Raw genomic sequence first — 19,390 nt, forward strand, 5'->3', positions numbered from 1 at the left:
GCGACTGGATCTGTTTACAATGTAAAAACAAAACATGACATACAATGACTGCTTACCTGCATGACATACAATGATTGCTTACCTGCATGACATACAATGATTGCCTACCTGCATGACATACAATGATTGCCAACCTGCATGACATACAATGACTGCTTACCTGCATGACATACAATGACTGCTTACCTGCATGACATACAATGATTGCTTACCTGCATGACATACAATGACTGCTTACCTGCATGACATACAATGATTGCTCACCTGCATGACATACAATGATTGCTTACCTGCATGAAATACAATGATTGCTTACCTGCATGACATACAATGACTGCTTACCTGCATGACATACAATGATTGCTTACCTGCATGACATACAATGACTGCTTACCTGCATGACATACAATGATTGCTCACCTGCATGACATACAATAATTGCTTACCTGCATGACATACAATGACTGCTTACCTGCATGACATACAATGATTGCTCACCTGCATGACATACAATGATTGCTTACCTGCATGACATACAACGATTGCCAACCTGCATGACATACGATTGCCAACCTGCATGACATACAATGATTGCTCACCAGCATGACATACAATGATTGCTCACCAGCATGACATACAATGATTGCTCACCTGCATAACATACAACGATTGCCAACCTGCATGACATACAATGATTGCTCACCAGCATGACATACAATGATTGCTTACCTGCATGACATACAATGACTGCTTACCTGCATAACATACAACGATTGCCAACCTGCATGACATACAATGATTGCTCACCAGCATGACATACAATGATTGCTCACCTGCATGACATACAATGACTGCTTACCTGCATGACATACAATGACTGCTTACCTGCATGACATACAATGATTGCTTACCTGTATGACATACAATGATTGCTTACCTGCATGACATACAATGATTGCTTACATGCATGACATACAATGATTGCTTACCTGCATGACATACAATGATTGCTTACCTGCATGACATACAATGATTGCTTACCTGCATGACATACAATGACTGCTTACCTGCATGACATACAATGATTGCTTACCTGCATGACATACAATAATTGCTTACCTGCATGACATACAATGACTGCTTACCTGCATGACATACAATGATTGCTCACCTGCATGACATACAATGATTGCTTACCTGCATGACATACAACGATTGCCAACCTGCATGACATACAATGATTGCTTACCTGCATGACATACAAAGATTGCTTACCTGCATGACATACAATGATTGCTTATCTGCATGACATACAAAGATTGCTTACCTGCATGACATACAAAGATTGCTTACCTGCATGACATACAATGATTGCTTATCTGCATGACATACAATGATTGCTCACCTGCATGACATACAAAGATTGCTTACCTGCATGACATACAATGATTGCTTATCTGCATGACATACAATGATTGCTCACCTGCATGACATACAAAGATTGCTTACCTGCATGACATACAACGATTGCCAACCTGCATGACATACAATGATTGCTTACCAGCATGACATACAATGATTGCTCACCTGCATGACATACAATGACTGCTTACCTGCATGACATACAATGACTGCTTACCTGCATGACATACAATGATTGCTTACCTGTATGACATACAATGATTGCTTACCTGCATGACATACAATGATTGCTTACATGCATGACATACAATGATTGCTTACCTGCATGACATACAATGATTGCTTACCTGCGTGACATACAACGATTGCCAACCTGCATGACATACAATGACTGCTTACCTGCATGACATACAATGATTGCTTACCTGCATGACATACAATGATTGCTTACCTGCATGACATACAATGATTGATTACATGCATGACAGACAATGATTGCCTACCTGCATGACTTACAATGACTGCTTACCTGCATGACATACAATGATTGCTTACCTGCATGACATACAATGATTGCTTACCTGCATGACATACAATGATTGCTTACATGCATGACATACAATGATTGCTTACCTGCATGATATACAACGATTGCCAACCTGCATGACATACAATGATTGCTTACATGCATGACATACAAAGATTGCTTACCTGTATGACATACAATAATTGCTTACATGCATGACATACAAAGATTGCTCACCTGCATGACATACAATGATTGCTCACCTGCATGACATACATTGCTTGCTTACCTGCATGACATACAATGATTGCTTACCTGCATGACATACAATGATTGCTTACCTGTATGACATACAATGATTGCCAACCTGCATGACATACAATGACTGCTTACCTGCATGACATACAATGACTGCTTACCTGCATGACATACAATGATTGCTTACCTGCATGACATACAACGATTGCCAACCTGCATGACATACAATGATTGCCTACCTGCATGACATACAATGATTGCTTACCTGCATGACATACAATGATTGCTTACCTGCATGACATACAACGATTGCCAACCTGCATGACATACAATGATTGCTTACCTGCATGACATACAATGATTGCTTACCTGCATGACATACAATGATTGCTTACCTGTATGACATACAATGATTGCCAACCTGCATGACATACAATGACTGCTTACCTGCATGACATACAATGACTGCTTACCTGCATGACATACAATGATTGCTCACCTGCATGACATACAATAATTGCTTACCTGCATGACATACAATGACTGCTTACCTGCATGACATACAATGATTGCTCACCTGCATGACATACAATGATTGCTTACCTGCATGACATACAACGATTGCCAACCTGCATGACATACAATGACTGCTTACCTGCATGACATACAATGATTGCTTACCTGTATGACATACAATGATTGCTTACCTGCATGACATACAATGATTGCTTACATGCATGACATACAATGATTGCTTACCTGCATGACATACAATGATTGCTTACCTGCATGACATACAATGATTGCTTACCTGCATGACATACAATGACTGCTTACCTGCATGACATACAATGATTGCTTACCTGCATGACATACAATAATTGCTTACCTGCATGACATACAATGACTGCTTACCTGCATGACATACAATGATTGCTCACCTGCATGACATACGATGATTGCTTACCTGCATGACATACAACGATTGCCAACCTGCATGACATACAATGATTGCTTACCTGCATGACATACAAAGATTGCTTACCTGCATGACATACAATGATTGCTTATCTGCATGACATACAAAGATTGCTTACCTGCATGACATACAAAGATTGCTTACCTGCATGACATACAATGATTGCTTATCTGCATGACATACAATGATTGCTCACCTGCATGACATACAAAGATTGCTTACCTGCATGACATACAATGATTGCTTATCTGCATGACATACAATGATTGCTCACCTGCATGACATACAAAGATTGCTTACCTGCATGACATACAACGATTGCCAACCTGCATGACATACAATGATTGCTTACCAGCATGACATACAATGATTGCTCACCTGCATGACATACAATGACTGCTTACCTGCATGACATACAATGACTGCTTACCTGCATGACATACAATGATTGCTTACCTGTATGACATACAATGATTGCTTACCTGCATGACATACAATGATTGCTTACATGCATGACATACAATGATTGCTTACCTGCATGACATACAATGATTGCTTACCTGCGTGACATACAACGATTGCCAACCTGCATGACATACAATGACTGCTTACCTGCATGACATACAATGATTGCTTACCTGCATGACATACAATGATTGCTTACCTGCATGACATACAATGATTGATTACATGCATGACAGACAATGATTGCCTACCTGCATGACTTACAATGACTGCTTACCTGCATGACATACAATGATTGCTTACCTGCATGACATACAATGATTGCTTACCTGCATGACATACAATGATTGCTTACATGCATGACATACAATGATTGCTTACCTGCATGATATACAACGATTGCCAACCTGCATGACATACAATGATTGCTTACATGCATGACATACAAAGATTGCTTACCTGTATGACATACAATAATTGCTTACATGCATGACATACAAAGATTGCTCACCTGCATGACATACAATGATTGCTCACCTGCATGACATACATTGCTTGCTTACCTGCATGACATACAATGATTGCTTACCTGCATGACATACAATGATTGCTTACCTGTATGACATACAATGATTGCCAACCTGCATGACATACAATGACTGCTTACCTGCATGACATACAATGACTGCTTACCTGCATGACATACAATGATTGCTTACCTGCATGACATACAACGATTGCCAACCTGCATGACATACAATGATTGCCTACCTGCATGACATACAATGATTGCTTACCTGCATGACATACAATGATTGCTTACCTGCATGACATACAACGATTGCCAACCTGCATGACATACAATGATTGCTTACCTGCATGACATACAATGATTGCTTACCTGCATGACATACAATGATTGCTTACCTGTATGACATACAATGATTGCCAACCTGCATGACATACAATGACTGCTTACCTGCATGACATACAATGACTGCTTACCTGCATGACATACAATGATTGCTCACCTGCATGACATACAATAATTGCTTACCTGCATGACATACAATGACTGCTTACCTGCATGACATACAATGATTGCTCACCTGCATGACATACAATGATTGCTTACCTGCATGACATACAACGATTGCCAACCTGCATGACATACAATGACTGCTTACCTGCATGACATACAATGATTGCTTACCTGTATGACATACAATGATTGCTTACCTGCATGACATACAATGATTGCTTACATGCATGACATACAATGATTGCTTACCTGCATGACATACAATGATTGCTTACCTGCATGACATACAATGATTGCTTACCTGCATGACATACAATGACTGCTTACCTGCATGACATACAATGATTGCTTACCTGCATGACATACAATAATTGCTTACCTGCATGACATACAATGACTGCTTACCTGCATGACATACAATGATTGCTCACCTGCATGACATACGATGATTGCTTACCTGCATGACATACAACGATTGCCAACCTGCATGACATACAATGATTGCTTACCTGCATGACATACAAAGATTGCTTACCTGCATGACATACAATGATTGCTTATCTGCATGACATACAAAGATTGCTTACCTGCATGACATACAAAGATTGCTTACCTGCATGACATACAATGATTGCTTATCTGCATGACATACAATGATTGCTCACCTGCATGACATACAAAGATTGCTTACCTGCATGACATACAATGATTGCTTATCTGCATGACATACAATGATTGCTCACCTGCATGACATACAAAGATTGCTTACCTGCATGACATACAACGATTGCCAACCTGCATGACATACAATGATTGCTTACCAGCATGACATACAATGATTGCTCACCTGCATGACATACAATGACTGCTTACCTGCATGACATACAATGACTGCTTACCTGCATGACATACAATGATTGCTTACCTGTATGACATACAATGATTGCTTACCTGCATGACATACAATGATTGCTTACATGCATGACATACAATGATTGCTTACCTGCATGACATACAATGATTGCTTACCTGCGTGACATACAACGATTGCCAACCTGCATGACATACAATGACTGCTTACCTGCATGACATACAATGATTGCTTACCTGCATGACATACAATGATTGCTTACCTGCATGACATACAATGATTGATTACATGCATGACAGACAATGATTGCCTACCTGCATGACTTACAATGACTGCTTACCTGCATGACATACAATGATTGCTTACCTGCATGACATACAATGATTGCTTACCTGCATGACATACAATGATTGCTTACATGCATGACATACAATGATTGCTTACCTGCATGATATACAACGATTGCCAACCTGCATGACATACAATGATTGCTTACATGCATGACATACAAAGATTGCTTACCTGTATGACATACAATAATTGCTTACATGCATGACATACAAAGATTGCTCACCTGCATGACATACAATGATTGCTCACCTGCATGACATACATTGCTTGCTTACCTGCATGACATACAATGATTGCTTACCTGCATGACATACAATGATTGCTTACCTGTATGACATACAATGATTGCCAACCTGCATGACATACAATGACTGCTTACCTGCATGACATACAATGACTGCTTACCTGCATGACATACAATGATTGCTTACCTGCATGACATACAACGATTGCCAACCTGCATGACATACAATGATTGCCTACCTGCATGACATACAATGATTGCTTACCTGCATGACATACAATGATTGCTTACCTGCATGACATACAACGATTGCCAACCTGCATGACATACAATGATTGCTTACCTGCATGACATACAATGATTGCTTACCTGCATGACATACAATGATTGCTTACCTGTATGACATACAATGATTGCCAACCTGCATGACATACAATGACTGCTTACCTGCATGACATACAATGACTGCTTACCTGCATGACATACAATGATTGCTCACCTGCATGACATACAATAATTGCTTACCTGCATGACATACAATGACTGCTTACCTGCATGACATACAATGATTGCTCACCTGCATGACATACAATGATTGCTTACCTGCATGACATACAACGATTGCCAACCTGCATGACATACAATAATTGCTTACCTGCATGACATACAAAGATTGCTTACCTGCATGACATACAATGATTGCTTATCTGCATGACATACAAAGATTGCTTACCTGCATGACATACAATGATTGATTACATGCATGACAGACAATGATTGCCTACCTGCATGACTTACAATGACTGCTTACCTGCATGACATACAATGATTGCTTACCTGCATGACATACAATGATTGCTTACCTGCATGACATACAATGATTGCTTACCTGCATGACATACAATGATTGCTTACATGCATGACATACAATGATTGCTTACCTGCATGATATACAACGATTGCCAACCTGCATGACATACAATGATTGCTTACATGCATGACATACAAAGATTGCTTACCTGTATGACATACAATAATTGCTTACATGCATGACATACAAAGATTGCTCACCTGCATGACATACAATGATTGCTCACCTGCATGACATACAATGATTGCTTACATGCATGACATACAATGATTGCTTACCTGCATGACATACAATGATTGCTTACCTGCGTGACATACAACGATTGCCAACCTGCATGACATACAATGACTGCTTACCTGCATGACATACAATGATTGCTTACCTGCATGACATACAATGATTGCTTACCTGCATGACATACAATGATTGCTTACATGCATGACATACAATGATTGCTTACCTGCATGATATACAACGATTGCCAACCTGCATGACATACAACGATTGCTTACATGCATGACATACAAAGATTGCTTACCTGCATGACATACAATAATTGCTTACATGCATGACATACAAAGATTGCTCACCTGCATGACATACAATGATTGCTCACCTGCATGACATACATTGCTTGCTCACCTGCATGACATACAATGATTGCTTACCTGCATGACATACAATGATTGCTTACCTGCATGACATACAATGATTGCTTACCTGTATGACATACAATGATTGCCAACCTGCATGACATACAATGACTGCTTACCTGCATGACATACAATGACTGCTTACCTGCATGACATACAATGATTGCTTACCTGCATGACATACAACGATTGCCAACCTGCATGACATACAATGATTGCCTACCTGCATGACATACAACGATTGCCAACCTGCATGACATACAACGACTGCTTACCTGTATGACATACAATGATTGCTTACCTGCATGACATACAGTGACTGCTTACCTGCATGACATACAATGATTGCTTACCTGCATGACATACAATGATTGCTCACCTGTATGACATACAATGATTGCTTACCTGCATGACATACGATTGCCAACCTGCATGACATACAATGACTGCTTACCTGCATGACATACGATTGCCAACCTGCATGACATACAATGACTGCTTACCTGCATGACATACAATGATTGCTCACCTGTATGACATACAATGATTGCTTACCTGCATGACATACGATTGCCAACCTGCATGACATACAATGACTGCTTACCTGCATGACATACAATGATTGCTTACCTGCATGACATACAATGATTGCTTACCTGCATGACATACAACGATTGCTTACCTGCATGACATACAATGATTGCTTACCTGCATGACATACAATGATTGCTTACCTGCATGACATACAACGATTGCTTTCCTGCATGACATACAATGATTGCTTACCTGCATGACATACAACGATTGCTTTCCTGCATGACATACAATGATTGCCAACCTGCATGACATACAATGATTGCTTACCTGCATGACATACAACGATTGCTTTCCTGCATGACATACAATGATTGCTTACCTGCATGACATACAATGATTGCTTACCTGCATGACATACAATGATTGCTTACCTGCATGACATACAATGATTGCTCACCTGCATGACATACAATGATTGCTCACCTGCATGACATACAATGATTGCTTACCTGCATGACATACAATGTATGCTCACCTGCATGACATACAATGATTGCTTACCTGCATGACATACAATGATTGCTTACCTGCATGACATACAATGATTGCTTACCTGCATGACATACAATGATTGCTCACCTGCATGACATACAATGATTGCTCACCTGCATGACATACAATGATTGCTTACCTGCATGACATACAATGTATGCTCACCTGCATGACATACAATGATTGCTCACCTGCATGACATACAATGATTGCTTACCTGCATGACATACAATGACTGCTTACCTGCATGACATACAATGATTGCTTACCTGCATGACATACAATGATTGCCAAGCTGCATGACATACAATGATTGCTTACCTGCATGACATACAATGATTGCCTACCTGCATGACATACAATGACTGCTTACCTGCATGACATACAATGATTGCTTACCTGCATGACATACAATGATTGCTCACCTGCATGACATACAATGATTGCTTACCTGCATGACATACAATGATTGCTTACCTGCATGACATACAATGACTGCTTACCTGCATGACATACAATGATTGCTTACCTGCATGACATACAATGATTGCTTACCTGCATGACATACAATGATTGCTTACCTGCATGACATACAATGATTGCTTACCTGCATGACATACAATGATTGCTTACCTGCATGACATACAAAGATTGCTCACCTGCATGACATACAAAGATTGCTTACCTGCATGACATACAATGATTGCTTACCTGCATGACATACAATGATTGCTTACCTGCATGACATACAAAGATTGCTCAACTGCATGACATACAAAGATTGCTTACCTGTATGACATACAAAGATTGCCTACCAGCATGACATACAAAGATTGCCTACTTGTATGACATACAACGATTGCTCACCTGCAAGACATACAATGATTGCTCACCTGCATGACATACAATGATTGCTCACCTGCATGACATACAATGATTGCTCACCTGCATGACATACAATGATGGCTTACCTGCATGACATACAATGATTGCTTACCTGCATGACATACAATGATTGCTTATCTGCATGACATACAATGATTGCTCACCTGCATGACATACAATGATTGCTTACCTGCATGACATACAATGATTGCTTACCTGCATGACATACAATGATTGCTTACCTGCATGACATACAATGATTGCTTACCTGCATGACATACAATGATTGCTTACCTGCATGACATACAATGATTGCTTATCTGCATGACATACATTGCTTGCTTACCTGCATGACATACAATGATTGCTTACCTGCATGACATACAATGATTGCTTACCTGCATGACATACAATGATTGCTTACCTGCATGACATACATTGCTTGCTCACCTGCATGACATACATTGCTTGCTTACCTGCATGACATACAATGATTGCTCACTGGCATGACATACAATGATTGCTTACCTGCATGACATACAATGATTGCTCACCTGCATGACATACAATGATTGCTTACCTGCATGACATACAACGATTGCTTACCTGCATGACATACAATGATTGCCAACCTGCATGACATACAACGATTGCCAACCTGCATGACATACAATGACTGCTTACCTGTATGACATACAATGATTGCTTACCTGCATGACATACAATGACTGCTTACCTGCATGACATACAACGATTGCCAACCTGCATGACATACAATGACTGCTTACCTGTATGACATACAATGATTGCTTACCTGCATGACATAGAATGACTGCTTACCTGCATGACATACAATGATTGCTTACCTGCATGACATACAACGATTGCTTTCCTGCATGACATACAATGATTGCTCACCTGCATGACATACAATGATTGCTTACCTGCATGACATACAATAATTGCTTACCTGCATGACATACAATGATTGCTTACCTGCATGACATACAATGATTGCTCACCTGCATGACATACAATGATTGCTCACCTGCATGACATACAATGACTGCTTACCTGCATGACATACAATGATTGCTTACCTGCATGACATACAATGATTGCCAACCTGCATGACATACAATGATTGCTTACCTGCATGACATACAATGATTGCCTACCTGCATGACATACAATGACTGCTTACCTGCATGACATACAATGATTGCTTACCTGCATGACATACAATGATTGCTTACCTGCATGACATACAATGATTGCTCACCTGCATGACATACAATGATTGCTTACCTGCATGACATACAATGATTGCTTACCTGCATGACATACAATGACTGCTTACCTGCATGACATACAATGATTGCTTACCTGCATGACATACAATGATTGCCTACCTGCATGACATGCAATGACTGCTTACCTGCATGACATACAATGATTGCTTACCTGCATGACATACAATGATTGCTCACCTGCATGACATACAATGATTGCTTACCTGCATGACATACAATGATTGCTTACCTGCATGACATACAATGATTGCTTACCTGCATGACATACAATGATTGCTTACCTGCATGACATACATTGCTTGCTTACCTGCATGACATACAATGATTGCTTACCTGCATGACATACAACGATTGCTTACCTGCATGACATACAATGATTGCTTACCTGCATGACATACAATGATTGCTTACCTGCATGACATACAATGATTGCTTACCTGCATGACATACAATGATTGCTTACCTGCATGACATACAATGATTGCTTACCTGCATGACATACAATGATTGCTTATCTGCATGACATACAATGATTGCTTACCTGCATGACATACAATGATTGCCTACTTGTATGACATACAACGATTGCTCACCTGCATGACATACAATGATTGCTTACCTGCATGACATACAAAGATTGCTCAACTGCATGACATACAAAGATTGCTTACCTGTATGACATACAAAGATTGCCTACCAGCATGACATACAAAGATTGCCTACTTGTATGACATACAACGATTGCTCACCTGCATGACATACAATGATTGCTCGCCTGCATGACATACAATGATTGCTCGCCTGCATGACATACAATGATTGCTCACCTGCATGACATACAATGATGGCTTACCTGCATGACATACAATGATTGCTTACCTGCATGACATACAATGATTGCTTATCTGCATGACATACAATGATTGCTCACCTGCATGACATACAATGATTGCTTACCTGCATGACATACAATGATTGCTTACCTGCATGACATACAATGATTGCTTACCTGCATGACATACAATGATTGCTTACCTGCATGACATACAATGATTGCTTACCTGCATGACATACAATGATTGCTTACCTGCATGACATACAATGATTGCTTACCTGCATGACATACAATAATTGCTTACCTGCATGACATACATTGCTTGCTCACCTGCATGACATACATTGCTTGCTTACCTGCATGACATACAATGATTGCGCACTGGCATGACATACAATGATTGCTCACCTGCATGACATACAACGATTGCTTACCTGCATGACATACAATGATTGCTTACCTGCATGACATACAATGATTGCTCACTTGCATGACATACAATGATTGCTTACTTGCATGACATACAATGATTGCTCACCTGCATGACATACAATGATTGCCTACCTGCATGACATACAATGATTGCTTACCTGCATGACATACATTGCTTGCTTACCTGCATGACATACAATGATTGCTTACCTGCATGACATACAATGATTGCTCACTTGCATGACATACAATGATTGCTTCCTGCATGACATACAATGATTGCTCACCTGCATGACATACAATGATTGCCTACCTGCATGACATACAATGATTGCTTACCTGCATGACATACATTGCTTGCTTACCTGCATGACATACAATGATTGCTTACCTGCATGACATTCAATGATTGCTTACCTGCATGACATACAATGATTGCTTACCTGCATGACATACAATGATTGCTTACCTGCATGACATACAATGATTGCTTACCTGCATGACATACAATGATTGCTTACCTGCATGACATACAATGATTGCTTACCTGCATGACATACAATGATTGCTTACCTGCATGACATACAATGATTGCTCACCTGCATGACATACAATGATTGCTCACTTGCATGACATACAATGATTGCTTACCTGCATGACATACAATGATTGCTAACGTGCATGACATACAATGATTTTCAAAGAGATCATAGAAACAATGCATGCCTAAATCTTAATAATAAATTATAAATGGTCAACGACAGTTTTAAAACTTCAATTTGAAATGGAGTATACATGTCATAAAATGGTTATATTTTCACATGTGCTCCTATCACATTGTTATTAAGCATGTGAGTTTTCTAAGGACCCCACTATCCAATTCCAAACTCTGTGCATAATTGTTAACAAACTGAATGCCCTCGAAAGTATGAGACTTCCCCTAAAAGATATATCAATAGACCATTGGAGAATGTTTTTTTCGTTAGTTATATACCACTATAGTACCAGACAACGTTAGCTTACCTGGGGTCTTGGAGCTTCAGGCTTGTCCAACTTCATATCTCTGTACCTTGCCATGATGTTGTTGTACGGTTCTTTTTTCTTTTTCAATGAAATTTAAAAAAAAAATGATGACAATTTTGTTGTTTATTTACTTTTTTAATTGCGACTGAAGCAAGCATAAGTATGATTTTCTCTTGCTAGCTTCTAGCATAACATTTTTTGCTCAGATTGTTGCTCATGAGAAACTCTGATCAGTATATTGCAAGAATCTGTGTATCTTACTGTTTATCAGTATTACAAAATAATGGCTTTTGATTCTGCTCCAGGAAGAATTTGTAGTCAGTATATTTGTGAGGGACAGAGGGTGTAAATTCCATCAAGAATCTCATTGTGATTCTGATCAGATCTGTATGCAAATTAGAGAGAAAACTGTGAGAATCCTGAATAATCAGATATTTGTATGCAAATTAGAGAAAATTAAAACTGATATAGTTATCCGATAAGAATCTCCTTGAGATTCAGATTCGAGTGAGAGGTTTTTGTAAAATTCGTATCTATCACAAACAGAAACTACAACAATTGGCCTGTTGATCAACTGTTTTTGCCAAAAGATATTGCCAGAAAATTTGACAAATTTGACAGAGGTCTACCCAAACAACCTTCATGTCAAGTATCAAAGCAATAAAGATGATAGTTTTCAAGAAGAAGTCAAAAATAGCAATTTTTACCAAATATTACTAAAACATTCAGTAAAAAATATTCACCAAAAATAGGGAATTGAAGATTGTGTCACTAAATGAATAACTCTGTTAAAGGTCAACCCAATGCTCAGGCTCTATCAATATCTTATCAATTTCTCAGGAACAAATGATAATAAATATGACATAGGCGATGCAATTGCAATGGGCGATGTAATGTACATCACAGTTTGGTGGTAATTTATTCTGTATTTCTCACCTGTGTGTGGTGGCACTCATCAAATACTAACATAGTAAACACAGACAATGAGGATAATACTTTATCCCTCAATGCATTTTCCAATACTTGAGCCGTCAACACAATTATATGGTAATCCATTCTGACTACCTCTTCTAGGGGAATGGTAAAAGTATCTCCAGTCAGCTGCATCACATTGTATTTCAATGGTTCCAAGTAGTCTCGAAACACACCTCCTTGCTGTTCCACCAAGGGACGTTGATTCACTAGAAACACAATCTTATTTGGTCTCTGACCTGTTTTGAAAATGAAAATTTAAATAAAATAAAATTGAAACTCAAATAATTCATTCACCAATATTATAATTGAATCAAAGGAAGCTTAGCAAGAATTTTCTTGTGTTAAGGGTATTGAAAGCATATGAATTAGAAATAGGGAAAATTAACCAATCTCTACATTTGCATCAAGTTTAATTTAAATCTGGTAAGTAGCTATTGAGATAACACAAAACTTGTCAATTTATACAAACATGGTAATTAATCTACATTAATTAATTAATTTTAACTCTAACCTAGAATACATGTTTTTGAGTACAATTTTCATTTCAAAACGTGGATGCAACCTCATTTTTGTTTTGATAACAGACATAATTTTCTATCGGCTTCAGATCTTGATAACAAATTTGGCACCCAAAGGGTTATTCAAAGAAGTGCTTATATCGATTATTTGACAACTTGTTTTCTATTAAGATAGTTTATGTATTTTATTGGTATGTTTGCAACAATTCTCTCCATGAGTTGACATTGAAATCCAGTCTAGTGTTTCCATGGGATTCAAGAGATACTGACTACAAGATAAATGATTCACTTTACAGTACAGCAATGCATATCCCCACTGGGACCAGTGATCTTTGAATGTGTATCACCAGTAATCAGTCAAGTAGAAACAGTCAAAATTCACTTTCTAAATTTGTGCATGATATTTTCACACAGAACATGATTTTATACTGATGAATTAGGTGACCAAGTTTGATACAGTTTCGAATAGTATTAATAAAGTTATTGGGTACACGTTGACAATTATTAACAACAACAACAGCAACGACAGATATTTTCCCTTTAATATACCTTTTCCTTTCCTTTGAGCTATGTACGACCTAGAAAATATGCCATATGGGAGTACCAATTTGCGAGTCGCAAGTAGCAAAATAGACCATATGCGAGTGGTAAAAACGGCATATGCGAGTGGTAAAATGTATCATTCGCGAGTGGAGAAAGGCCTATGCGAGGGATCAAATGTGTTGTTTGCGAGTGGTAAAAATCCAAGCAACATTACCCAACTATAATCCAAACAATCAATGTCAAAAGGCAATATTTACAAATCCGAACACACAGGGGACACACAAACAAAACAAACAACACACTGTCAAATCGGTGAGAGAGATACATGGACCTCAAGGCACAAACCAAGTGATGTCAGGTGTTTCGAAAAGAGTGAGCAAACAAAGACCAGGAAAACGGGTGTATGCGAAGGGGTGAAATGAGTCATTTGTGAGTGGTAAACATTATCCATTAGAATGCGTACGGGACCTCGGTACTACAGGAATGTCAGTTTGATCAACGGCTGGATTTGCTTGTGTATAATAACGTACGTTCAAATGCGTTTTATCATAGTAAAAATCAAATATTTACCATGGTTAGGAAATGATGTGTACATGGTTGTAAGATTGGCATGATGCAGTTTAAGCTTTTACTTTAGGGGCGATTCATTTATAAAAATAATGGTAGCAAATAGGTGTCAATAATAAAGCTTGCGATTGGTAAGATTGTTTTTTTATTCCAAGATGAGAAATGGATAGTTGAAGTTGCACCGATTTTAAGGAGGCTGTTTCACTGTGACAACTCTAGCTCTGTTGTAGTTTTGATAATTATGATAAATTAATGCTGCTTGTGTTGAATGACGGACGTCGGGACCGTTTGGAGAAACCAACGGGGATCTATATTCCAAACAAATTATTGGGACACGATCGGTAGACATTCCAAACAAATGAAATTATTAAGACAAACGAGATTTTTCTAGATATTTACGAACATACTGTCATATCAAATATATGCACAGTTGACAAATACACAAAGAAGTGTAATATTGGGTTTTATTTTAGCCTTAGAAATATTTTCTTTCACTCAGTCCATGCGTGGGACTTCTATTTAGCTTCATGGTCCTTCGGCTTGTCTTCTCCTTGGGGGAAAACAACAATAATTATACAAATCGCAAAGACTCAGCGCAATCAGGAAAAGAAACCCAGACAACCATATCGTACTTCTGTTGAAATACATTTTGTAGCAGTGACCACCCGTTCTTACTGACTACAATTATAATTCTATGATTCTTTAACGCAGACCACGGGTTCATACTAATTTTACCGAAACAAAGAAAACATTTCGCATGTTAATGTGGAGTGTGATGGCTGTTTCATGCATGAAGACACCTTCATGGACGTTTATCAAATGATTGTGCTGTCATGTTTCCTGTGCAGTGTGAAAAGCAAACATCGATTCTATGTTTTGATATAAACACTCAAATGAATAAAAAGCACTACATGGAAATAGTAGTTCAAGCTTCATTTTTTTGCGACCTTCACAATGTTATCCGCGTACACTGGCCGACTGTAATGTTGAGTACCGGGTGGCGTGCGCCGGTTGACATCTAGGCTACTAGATCGCGTTGACACCTATTTGCAACCAATATTTTTATATATGAATCGCATCTAAAGTAAAAGCTTTAACAGCATAATGCCAATCTTAACCAACCATGTACACACCATTTCCTAATCATGGTAAATATTTGATTTTACCATCATGATAAAACGCATTTGAACGTACGTTATTATACAGAAACGAATCCAAACTGACATTTCTGTAGTACCGAGGTCCCGTACGCATTCCAACGGATAATGTTTACCACTCACAAATGACTCATTTCACCCCTCGCATACACCCGTTTTCCTGGCCTTTGTTTTACCACTCGTAAACAACACATTTGACCCCTCGCATAGGCCTTTTTGCCACTCGCAAATCATACATTTTACCACTCGCATATGCCGTTTTTACCACTCGTATATGGCATATTTTCTAGGTTGTAATCTTTGATGATACGGACAAGGTAAAAATGAAATGTGCACTTAACATAAAACTTTTCTATTGAATTCATTACAATATTGATATAACTGCTTGTAATTAGTGAGCAATACAAATTCGTTTTACTTTTTAAAAAGTGCTAATCACGTGCACCTTTTTAAAAGATGCAGCAAAATAATTTTGATAATATTGAAATTTACTTCTGAAATTCCAAAGGCGTGCTCAGATTCCAGAAATTGATGACAGTATCATGCGGTTTTCTGATTGTTTAATGGCATTAATGACCTATTTGGTCAAAAAACTAGGTCAATTCAGGTTCAAGAAAACATGGTAGATTTCAGCATTTGTTGGAATCGATCAAGTTTTCTAAAACCTTCTTTCACAAATAAACTAACTTAAAGTTTGCATATATTTTATAGAAAATAAAAGAAATAACATGTTTTGTATCAAAACTTGACTGAAAAATGAGCAATGCTTTTAGAACTTTGGAAATGTTGTTTTGTGTGTACCGGTCTGCCACTGTAGTAGAAGATTGTTTGTGTGATGTTGTGATTTTTCAAGTGTCCCTAACACTAAATACATCAGAGCAACTGTTTTTGTGTTCCAAGTCAAAGTCAAACCTTTAGTTCAAAAAGATGAAATGAACCAAATTATCAGAGAACTAAAAATAGCACAATTTTGTGATTGGTTGAAGTTTTAGAAAACAATAAATTAGGCAAATTTGGTAAATAATTAGATGGTTGAATATTTCTAGTTTTTGCGGTACTCGTCCTGATAGAACAGCTGATGAGAATATAATACAAATCAAGTCTTTGAATGCAATGAATTATTCCCATTAATTATTCTTTGTTAATTTTGGACATTTCCACAGGTAATGATTAAAGGTATTTTGAAAAATATGCGTCTGTTTTGTGATAGGTGACAGGGAACAGTAAGGTACATATGGACTGTTGTGTTATGCTCATTCTTTTGCATAACATTCCTTTTGATTTTCAATGACTGCAGAAAAGTGGTTACAGTAAAAATAAAAGTACCTGTGAATTTTTTCTCTAGATGGCGCTTCATAATGTATAATGCTGTGATTGTTTTTCCACAACCTGTAGGTGCACAAATGATTGTGTTTCTGCCTTCCAGGGCCGGTTGTACCAATTCGTGTTGATATTTGCGCAGTTTTACAGTCATTGCATCAGCGGATGTTTCATTATTGAATCCATCTTTACCAGTTTTTTTTGTAGCTCCACATTTTTCTGTAACAAATTACATGTTGAATCATTCAAATGATTACACAGCTTAAACTTTTTTGATCACACATTTTAATATCAATGACAAATGTTTTTTTTTAATTTGAGTTATATTTTCTAGTAAAACTGTAGAACAGAATACTTGAGAAAATGAGATAAATATTTGTATGGTGAAGATAACATTTCAAATCAATCACATGTGAAGTTAAACTATAGTCAAATTATTTAATTTTATAGCTATGCGGTATACAACGACAGTTTACTGTGGATTAAAATGGCAAACAAGTGACAGATTAATGGTGTAAATAACAAACATGTCACATGATTCCCTGGTGCAATCCCTGGGATTGACAGTAGGTTTTGAAAGAACCAACTGATTGCACTATTGCCTTTGATAATTAATCATGTTAAAGGTTGTACACAGTGTTGTAACAGTATCATGACTATAACATAGAAAATCTATACCTGTGCCCTCTTTATCATACTTCTCAATAACATTATTATCACCATCATCATTATTGTGTATATCACCATTACCATCCAATACATCATCATTCACATATTCACTTTCCAAGTCTTTGTTTTCTCCTTCTGAACTAAAGCTGACGGTATGAGTTGCAGTGTCTGATTCTGCTTTCTTGTCTTTTAAATGTCCATCACCATCTTCACCTGATTTAACATAACGACAAGGGGGAGAAAAAAAAAATATCTGATTACATATCATTATATTGCATTTTTTTTATCAAGTGGTCCAAATCTAGCGTGTGATGCATTTGGTGCTTAATTTCTATTTATTTTAAAAAACCTTTTTGTTGGTAAACACTCGACAGTACCTTGA

At 37.9% G+C, this 19,390-nt stretch overlaps 1 protein-coding gene across 1 annotated transcript in view; it reads right to left on the minus strand.

Moving 5' to 3' along the window:
- Positions 1-19,390, minus strand: part of LOC102805200 (ATP-dependent RNA helicase DHX58-like) — a 58,379-nt gene that overhangs the window by 33,389 nt on the left and 5,600 nt on the right. Inside the window, exons 5-8 of the mRNA XM_085504098.1 lie at positions 19,018-19,221; positions 18,346-18,558; positions 14,196-14,470; positions 13,260-13,337 (exon numbers count right to left, since the gene is read on the minus strand). Coding sequence (XP_085360224.1) covers positions 13,260-13,337; positions 14,196-14,470; positions 18,346-18,558; positions 19,018-19,221 — 770 coding nt within the window. The remainder of the gene's footprint in view (positions 1-13,259; positions 13,338-14,195; positions 14,471-18,345; positions 18,559-19,017; positions 19,222-19,390) is intronic.

The sequence above is a fragment of the Saccoglossus kowalevskii genome, chromosome 9, assembly GCF_978046115.1.
Source record: "Saccoglossus kowalevskii chromosome 9, keSacKowa6.1, whole genome shotgun sequence".
In the NCBI taxonomy this organism is placed as follows: domain Eukaryota; kingdom Metazoa; phylum Hemichordata; class Enteropneusta; family Harrimaniidae; genus Saccoglossus; species Saccoglossus kowalevskii.